Source organism: Haliaeetus albicilla, chromosome 9 (genome assembly GCF_947461875.1).
Source record: "Haliaeetus albicilla chromosome 9, bHalAlb1.1, whole genome shotgun sequence".
Taxonomy (NCBI): Eukaryota; Metazoa; Chordata; class Aves; order Accipitriformes; family Accipitridae; genus Haliaeetus; species Haliaeetus albicilla.
The window spans coordinates 30036343-30046475 of record NC_091491.1 but is presented as its reverse complement, the minus strand read 5'-3'; the positions used below and the strand labels follow the sequence as shown (position 1 = coordinate 30046475).

The following is a 10133-nucleotide window of genomic DNA, read 5'->3' as shown; positions in this document are numbered from 1 at the left end:
CCAATGTTGAAAGAGCAAAAAGAGCAGTTCTGGGCTAGATATGCAAAAACTGCATTGAAACTGGAGTAGGGAGCTGGATGTGAAGAAATGGGCATATAAGAAACAGATGTACAAGAAACCAGTGCATGCAAAGGAGCTGATCCTATTTTGCAGGCAGGTTATTACAAAATATCTTCAGCTATGAAGTTAGAGCTCATTAAGTGAATGGCATCATTTTGTGAAGAGATTTATCACTATACACTAGACTTCAGATTAGGTGAACTCTATGGGCTGCTTCTAAATTATAATCATAAGTATCTTGCAAAACTCCCACATCCCGCTGAGTTTGGATCACATGGTTAGCACAAAAGCAGTACCATCATAGTATGTAGTTACTGCATCATTATTCAAAAATCTTTAACTTGTTCTCATGTGACTTGTTTTCTATATTACGACTTAATCCCTGTAAATAATGTTGTTAGCAGTGTCAGTAATATGGAAGACCAACTGCCTTAGCTGTGAATTCATTTGGATGATTATATACCTATAGTGCATCTATAAGTAGGTTGGAAAGCATTGTTCTCCATGAATCAATTCATCACTTGGTTATCTCCTTGTACACAGACTGTTATCGCACACTCAGTGTGCAGTGGAGGGCTCACAAGGGTGCAATAGGAGAATACCTGAATGAGGAGAGTTGTTCTTTGTTCTGCAAAGGGGCAGGAGTGAATGGGTGTGTGCTCTGAAGGTTTTAGTCAGTCTATTGTACTTCCAAAGATTCAGATCCATCACTCATTCTCATGTCATCAGGTGAACGAACATGACATCAAGAGAATACTCAACCTGGTGTTGCTATCTCACACATAAAAGTACACCAAAAGGACCACTTCTTTTAGAATATATCTTTGTCATGGATGAAGCATAGGTGGAGAAGATGCTAATATTTGTTAGCAAGCAGAAGCAGGCGGGAGGGAAGACTCTACAAGAAGACTGTTTATTTTGTCTGTCAGTAGAAAGGTCTTACAGCTGTCATAGTCCTAAGAAATAAATATAATTTTGAAGAAACAACAAAACTCTCTGATTAGAAACCACCAGTGCCCTGAGAGTTATTTGTTTCTGCTATATGGCATCTGCTGGCAGGCCACTCGCTCCCAGACCTGCCAACACTTGCAGACAGTATGACCTTCATGCCTTAACATACATGCCAGAGGGAGTCACATATGCAATTGTAAATACACTTCCAGCTCCAGAGAAGCATGCTGGCACAAGCTCAGTCACTGTCACCAAGCTAATGATCAGACAAGCTTTCCTAAGTGCTCAAAAGACCCACACATCCTCGGTTTTATATATAGGTAGTTTCACTTACTTCAGTTAAAAACTTCTAACTTTATGCTGGTGAAGAATAAGTGGAAATTCATGTATGTTGGTGTGTAAGTAGTGTTCACCCTGTAATGTTATGACTCATTGTATTGCCTTGTCTTTTCTACTAACAGAAGCTGTCCCCACCCCTGTACCACCAACACCTACACCAACACCAACAGAATCTACACCGCCTCCAGTGATAGGTAATTTTAGCCAATAACATATGCTAGTCAATGGGTTGTAGAAGGGCATCTAAATTTTTTACTACCAGTGCTACTTATTTGCTTCAGCTAATTTCTTTGGGTATCTCTCTATGGCATTGCCCTATGCCATATAGATCTGGCTTTTCCGTTTCATTTCTTCTATATGTAATCTATAAAATGGGGATGATTGTGTTTTCCCACTGCACAATGAGGTGGCTTTTCTGGATGTATCCATATGTTAATGAGAACATATTCCCTTTTCCCGTTTCCAGAAGCAATTTGCAGTATATACGGGGATCCTCACTATTACACATTTGACAAGCAGCGTCACGACTTTATGGGTACCTGCACCTACACCCTCTCCAAGCTGTGTGAGAGCAACAGCTCACTGCCCTATTTCAACGTGGAAGCAGCCAATGAGCACAGGGGAAGCAACACTCGTGTGTCCTATGTCCGATATGTGGACATCGATGTGTATGGCTACAGGATCAATCTGGGTAAAAACAGAGTTGTTAAGGTAAGGTTGGAGCCCACTATCCATCATCAGTAACTTATAGTGTGAATGAAGAAATTGTTGTACAATGACTACAAATTTCCAGCATACATGCAGTAATATTTAGAGGGCAGTCAGATATTTAGGAGTAGGAGTAGCGTGGAGTTCTTAAACATTGCAATTTCAGGACTGAAAATATAGGCTAAAATTTTGTGTTGTGTTGCTAAAAAGTGGGATTAGAGCTGACACTCCAGATGGGGTTGGTGGGCTAGCTTACCTTTCTAGCTTGCCCCCCATGCTCAAGCTTTGTCTGCATCAAGGAATAAAAAGGCCCTGCATTAACCACGTCCACACTAGTGGTTATTTCCCAATCCTGTGTGGTAGCCTGTAAAGCTGCATGCTCATCCCTGATTTCTAGTTATTCCACATCACTGCTAACTTCGCTTAACACCTGGCATTTGCCATAAACCAGGGCCAGATGAGAGAGTCCTAGAGTGACAATCGGATGACTCCTCACACTGATTGTGTCACTTGGCCAGCTACTGTATTTTAAGGCTTTCTATGGCTCCTTTCCATAAAGGGCCAAGACAGCAGACATGTTTGATCCAAACCCCCACTAAATGAATAGGTCACCTTACTTCATTACCACCCTTCTTATAAGAAAATAGTACAGTGATTTCTGTGACAGGAGATAAAGGTTTAAATGTACACCAAGACCTTTCCTGTCCAATCTTAGAAACATATTGAACTCATATATCCACATTTGTCCAACAGCTTCTCTTTTATGCCTTTCCCCTGTATTTACTGTTTTTATTATATCTATGTTGCTAAGTAAACCAAACTTTCTTACATATGTAATAAGAAGAAATGTTCAAAGTAGCTGCTAATTTTCATAAATTTTAAATAAGTTGAAAATTTTACTTGGACTATTACTTTCTATTGTCTGGCATTTCAAATGTGAAAATTAAAAGAGAAAGAAATAAAAGGAAGCTTTTTCAAGATTTGTCCAATCCTGAAAATTTTCTGCAAACGCATTCTAACTACATTTTTTAAATCTTATTTATTTGATCCAAAATAAAAGACAGGTCTGTAAGCAGTTACTGCTGACAGACCATGCTAAGTCCTGGGACTTTTGCCAGCTGGGTCTGGTTCACCAAGCTCATTTTGACTGCACTTGGAAGCTATGTAGCTACATTATTATGGCCTCAAGGCCCTAGTTTATGTGCCCATATACAACATTCATGTTAAATAATACTTAACACAATGTGAGTTCTTACTGCTCACCGTGCAACATGGGGATGTGATCTAAGAAGGTCACCATTAAAAATGCTTCTTTTAAAGTGATTATAATGATTGTCCTTCTCTGTGCCTGCAGCTTGATGGAGTCAGCCAGGTGCTCCCTCTGACCTTGGCGCAGGGTGTCAGTATTTCCTTCAGTGGGCAGTATGTTGTGGTTACTACTGACTTTGGGCTGAATATCAAGTTTGATGGAAATCACAGAGTAGAAATCACTCTTCCCAGTACCTATATGTCTAAAGTCTGTGGAATATGTGGAAATTATAATGGGAACAAAGCAGATGACTTTCTTAACCCAGATGGAGAGATGGAAACAAACTCGGCCAGCCTTGGCAACAGTTGGCAGGTTTACAATGACTCCAGGTAGGACTCCAGAGGGGATGTTAGGCCTTAGCTATTGATTATGCAATGACCAGTATTTTAAGCAACTGTTGTGTGTGGGCCAAAAATGTCAGGCACATGGAATAAAATATATTCTTGTCAGTTTAGTTACTTTATCTATCTGGGTAGTTTCACAGCAAATTTAGCTGTGCTTAAAAAGAGAAAATTTGAATAAAACACTGCAGATGCCCACTAAGACTTCAGTTATTATTACAGTGTATTAACGCTAACACCTGAAGATCTTGTTTGAACTCTTCTGAGACACTTTATTTTATGAATTCACAATATATTGATAGTAGAGGTTTAACTTCAAATGCTTTTACTCTTTGTTCTCCCTTCCTAGGTATCTTCCATGTAGAAAGCTTGACTTAAAAGAAAGCCAAAATAAATATTTGGGTTTCTTCCAGGCCTCTCCAAGGTTATAAGGTTGAGATCATGTTGAAATCTGAATTTCTATCCTAAGTGTTTGAAATGTAGAGCTGTAAAATATGTTATGCTTATCCTGGGGACAGCCCTGTAGTTTTGTTAGATGTGATTTGAAAAGTGTCTTAGGTGCTAGTGCATCCAAAGTTCATCGGTGAATTTTTTCACATCTTTTTTTTTTTCCACACTAGGTGCTTGCCAGACCATGGCCATACTCCAAATTGCACTGCTGATGAAAAACATATGATCCAAAGCAATGAATACTGTGGTCTGATCACAGATCCCAATGGTCCATTCCGGAACTGCCACTCAGTAGTTGATCCACAAAGTTATTCTGAAGCCTGCCAGTATGATCTCTGTGAACTTCATTTGAACAATGCAGCCCTCTGTCAAAACCTGCAGGCTTATGCAGATGTGTGCCAAGCTGCAGGAGTCCAGCTGACACCATGGAGAAATGCAACCTTCTGCCGTATGTATCAAAAATTACTGGAAATTACCACTTGTCAGGAGGATATAATTAGGACTTCCTGAAGACAGAGCACTACAAGACACTGTTTTGAATTCCTATAACATTGTGAATCTTGACTGATCAGGCTAAAGATTTCAGGGTTACATATAGTCCTCAGTTTGATTCCTTTGGGAAGATTCTAGTGACAATATTTAAGCTGCTTCCGATGGAAGGAGAAAATACTGTCTAGTCCATCTTAAAATATAATTGGAGGCTTTTCCTTTGAATTCCTCTAGTGTCCCTATATTTTTGTTCAGGGGTATTAAGTGTATCAGGGACATTTGACTTAGAGGGTTTTTTACCTTCTGAAGAAGCTATACCTAAACTTAAGTGTCTTTGAGAAAAAAAATAATCTCATTTTGCACATGCTTAGTAGATATGTAACAGTTTTATTCACCCTCCCTGCTGAGAGCCTGAGCTGCCTTCTCCTATGCTCCCAGCCTCTCTACCCTGTGGAGTGGCCAGGCACCCAGTTAACAGAAAGGAAGCTGTGTTTTCTCCTCTTGCAGCAACCTAGGCAAAAACACATCAAGGTGGATGCCTTATATGAACATAGAAGGGACATAAGCCAGAGCAGATGAAAGGCAGAGCTGTAGATGGGGATAAGGAATCCAGGCAGTCTGGGACAGTGAGAAAGGAGATTTGACTAGGAACTGGAGAGGACTAATGAATAGGCTAAGTGGAAGGCCCTGGATTTAGAGAAAGCAAGTAGGAGCTAGAACGGAAAATGAGAATTTGCTTAGAAGTCTACAGAAAAGAGGAAGGACAGGTGGAAGCTGGCTAGGTAGAGAGCCAAGGACAAGGAAGCACAGACTAGGTAGCCAGTCCAGGGGTCAGAGCTTGTTGCTCTTACAGGAATAATGAAATCAGAGCTGATGAGAGGAATAAACCTGAGATCGAACAGAGAAAATATCTGAAACTCATAGTTTGTAGCAGTGCAAAGAGAGCAGGATGAAGGAGGAACACAACTCATGAGCTGAGCAGGAGATCTGGGAAAAAGAGGGAAGGAGGGTATTGGAAACACTATCATCAGTGGCACAAACTGTCATATGTATGCGAGGAAGGAGCACTGGCTATTCATCCCTACGGATGTGGAGGAAAGCATCAGAATGTCCTGTACAGGCATAGTGATTCATGGTTTCAGGTGGGAGAGGAGGCAACACAGGTAGGCAGCCTGAAATTAAAGGCCAGGACTGAGGTAAGAAGCCTGTGCAATAGAGGCTGTAACCACGCTAATGGAAGTGGAAAAGGTAGTGAGGGTGGGCAAGAGACAAAAACACAGAGGCACAAGACAAAAGGTATCAAGTATTGAACTAATAGACAGAAGTCTGTGCTGGAGATTAAATGGGAATAATGACCCTTCTTCTGTTGGTAAAGATTAAGTAGAGAACATTTCTCAAGCATTCGGGTATATATTATAGAAATAAAAACATGTTCTCTTTAGAACAGGATTTAAATACTGTCTGAAAGTCCTGAGCAGATCTGCTCCCACCAGAAGCAATGTAAGGAACATGAAATAGTGATCCAGTGCCTTATGTGCCTTCTGCACTGAAGGAGATTGGGAGACTAAAGAAAGAGACTTGTCTGTAAACAGTGGAATGACTGAAGCCTGATTTCTTTTTGACTTTTGTTTCACATTTGACTGAAGTCTCTAGCCGGAGCATTTTCTCTGCTGGGGACATTACCGAGGATTTCTCTCACATAGATTCTAGGGTTTCTAAGCAGGAGTGACCCCTCTCCATAGCTGTTCTGTCTACTGAAGAAGTTTGCAGGATCTCTCCTCTTTGCCTTGCACCTATATTTCATTTAATGGACCTGAATATGTTTTTGTCCTCTACCAATCTCACCAACTTATTTCCAATAAGTCAGCTGGGTCAAATTTAGTAAGTGGGGGGATGAGCAGAGAAATGTACAATGTAATTGTGTGATCTCTGTCTCCTTAGGAAAGCAGACTAAAAATAGAGTGAGAAAATATATCATTAAAAATTGAACTGCATCACATAAACATATAGAAGCTGAAAAAAGATTGTAGGGAACTTCAGTTCTGGCACATTCTCACCTGAAAATGTCAGTGTTTAAAACATCTAATTAGCTTGGGTATCTACATGTCGCATATGTAACAAGATGTAAAAATAGAATAGAGCACTTGTACATCCTGATTATTTAACAAACATTAAAGACCTTGGGGAAGTGAAAAAATATGATTAGAATTAAATATCAGGACTATAACCTAAATATGGCACATGCCTAGGACAAATAACTAACATGACACCAATATCCTGAGCCCAAAGCAAGAATTCCAAGTAATCATCTTCAGGAATAAGAGGTCTCCTAGGAAATTCTCTCCATGAATGAAAATTTAAATAGCCTAAACCTCAAAAGAAATTAAAGGGTGGTAAGAGAGCAAAGGCATGCATCAAACTATATCAGAACTCCAAGATGTCCCCTAATACTTCAAACCAAACCAAAACATGATATTAAACAAAACCCAACACTTCAGTAGTTAAAAAAAAAGATTAATAAATAGGTTTATCTTTTATTACACAGCACTAGACTGCTCTGCCAACAGTCACTATGAGCCCTGCGCTGCAGCCTGCCCTGCCACCTGTGTTGACCCAATAGCACCCTACAACTGCAGCCTGCCGTGCGTGGAGGGCTGTGTGTGCGACAGCGGGTACCTGCTCTACAATGACCGATGCGTGCCCAGCCAGCAGTGCGGGTGCTGGCACAACGGGCAGCACTACCCCGTGGGCTCAGAGTTCTGGACGGACAACACCTGCTCCTCCAAGTGCACGTGTCCCGCGCGGGGAAGCAAAGTCCAGTGCTCCGATGCCTCGTGCCCTGCGGGCCAGTACTGCGGGGTGCAGGACGGAAAACCTGAGTGCCTCGAACAATCCTACGGCATCTGCCACGTCCACAGTGACCCTCACTACAACACCTTTGACAAGGTGACGCACCACTTCATGGGCAACTGCGCCTACACCCTGGCCAAAGTGTGCTCCAACACCACCTCCCTGCCCTACTTCAACGTTGAGGCCAAGAACGAGCATCGTGGGAACACCAGAGTGTCCTATGTGCGCGAAGTCCTGGTTGAGGTGTACGGCGTGCGCATTGCCATTGTCAAGAGGGAGAAGAGCCAAGTGCTGGTAGGCAGTGGGGCTGGCACGAGCGTGGCGCGGCCGCAAGGCAGGGCTGGCTGTTCTTGTCAGGGCCTGGCGGGTACCAGGCATGTCCATTGCCCCAGGCCCGTCCATTCCCCCAGGCCCGGGTGGGCTCCCCTGAAGCCGCTGGGTCGCTTTGTTTTTCCTTTCCGGGGCGGGGGGTGGAGGAGGAAGAGGCAAATGGGGAATGTGGCCCGTGTTGTAGCAAGGACCCTGCAGAGCGCAGAACCCAGACGTGGCTCTGCAGGCCACAGGGGCGTCTGGGTGCGAGGGCATCACGGGCACCGGTTTGCCGTGCCTGGCCTGGCAGCTGTTCTCCCTGGGGCAGAAGCCAAGTCCAGGGCCCACTGTGGTGCGTCCGCCCTAGGTGAACAACCTGCGCCAGACCTTGCCGGTGAGCGCAGCAGGAGGTGCCATCACGGTGAGCAGGAGCGGCCGCTACATCGTCCTGGAGACAGACTTCAGCCTCAGAGTGTCCTACGACGCTGACCACTCGGTGGAGGTGAAGGTGCCCACCGCCTACTTCAACCTGACCTGTGGCATGTGCGGGAACTTCAACAACCGGAGAGAGGACGATTACATGATGCCCAACGGGCAGCAAGCGGCAGACTCCAATGCGCTGGGGGAGAGCTGGCGGGTCCCAGACAATGACTCCTCTTGCGGTGTCCCCGTCGCCCCCAGACCCTGCAGTGAGGAAGAGGAGAAGCTCTACCGATCGGACCAGTTCTGCGGCATGCTGACTGCCAGGCCTGGCTCTTTTGAGAGGTGCCACGCTGTGATCAACCCCCAGAGCTACTTTGACACCTGCTTCTATGACCTTTGTGCCCTGAATGGTGGCCAGGAGTTCCTGTGTGCTGCTCTGGAGGCCTACGCTGACGCATGCCAGGCAGCCGGCGTGACTCTTCTTCCCTGGAGGAACGCCACCTTCTGCCGTGAGTTTCTGTAGAGAACTGAATCTTTGAATAGCTCCCATATTATCTTAAGATGCCAATTTCGGCCAATAACTGACATACCTTAGAGATCTTAAATTCTTAATATAATTAAATACAAAATATTGAGAAACAAAATTCTGTAAAAGTCTCCCCATTATTGTTTTCTGCCACAGAGCAGGGGAGAATTTTGTTCCTTATCTCAAGAATCTGTCAAACCAGTAGCAGTAAGTCCCTGGTAATATGGAATCACCTCTGAGTTTTATATGATGTTTTGCCTTTAATAGGTTTGTTCATTTCCAGACTACGTCTAATGACTTTTGTGATCTGTGTACTTGTAGAAATGTACCAACTAAGTACTAAATCTAATGTAGCAAGGCATGGTTTTTACTTGCATTTGGAGATGCTTAACATCCAGGATATATGTGTTCAACATTTGTGCTATTTTCTTGTAGAATGTTTTCTTTTTTGCTTTCTGATATAAAAACAGGAATGGAATTTCAGGCTTCAGAAAAAAAACCCACTGTCACTAGTTCAAAATAATCACATTTTTGGATTGTGATTTCATGTGAGTTGTGATTGTCAGTTCAGTGCCTTCTATTGTTTTTCAGCTGTTGCATGCCCTCCCAATAGTCGTTACAATCCATGCACCAGTGCTTGTCCAGGAACCTGCACTGACCCTCTTGCATCAAAGAACTGCAGCAGACCTTGTTTAGAAGGATGTGAATGCAACAATGGTTTTGTCATCAGCGGGGGACAATGTGTGTCCATGAGTGACTGTGGTTGCCTTCAGAATGGCAAATATTATGAGGTTTGTTCTGGCACATAGTTCAGGGGCTGATTTCACAGTTCGTCATTACCATTAACTCTTTTAATTTATTTTTATTTTGTATTTCTAACAGAAAGGAGAAGCTTTTTGGCAAACAGACTGTGCAGGCCAATGTGTATGTGCTGGAAATGGGACTGTAGTTTGCAATTCAGACATGTGTGAAGTAAGCGAAGTTTGCAAAGTGCAGAATGGACTCCTGGGATGTTATCCATTGCATCCCAGCACCTGCCACATTTTTGGGGATCCACATTATATAACCTTTGATGGGAGACTGTACCATTTCCAAGGAGACTGTAATTATACTGTTGTTAAGACATGCACAAATTCTTCTGAAAGGTTTTCGGTGACAACCAGAAATGAACATAGAGGGAACCCAAACTGGACAGCCTTGAACTCAGTTGCTGTCACACTGAAAAATCTTCATATTGTTTTGAAGAAAAACAAAGAGACCTATGTAAGTGTTCTACTTTAAGCATGAACAATCCATCACATCTATTCACTTTACATTTCTGTCCAAAAGAACAGAATCAGGCTTCTCTGCTTTATTCACCTCCAAGACTGCAGATGCT

The 10133-nt window shown here is 43.0% G+C and overlaps 1 protein-coding gene across 1 annotated transcript in view; it reads left to right on the top strand.

The window, feature by feature from the left end:
* The first annotated feature begins 1779 nt into the window (after nt 1–1779).
* Nucleotides 1780–10133, top strand: part of LOC104315406 (IgGFc-binding protein-like) — a 51217-nt gene continuing 42863 nt past the window's right edge. Inside the window, 6 exon segments of the mRNA XM_069793039.1 lie at nt 1780–2061; nt 3413–3696; nt 4329–4606; nt 7268–8070; nt 8174–8738; nt 9347–9556. Of these exon segments, the coding sequence (XP_069649140.1) occupies nt 1780–2061; nt 3413–3696; nt 4329–4606; nt 7268–8070; nt 8174–8738; nt 9347–9556 (2422 nt within the window).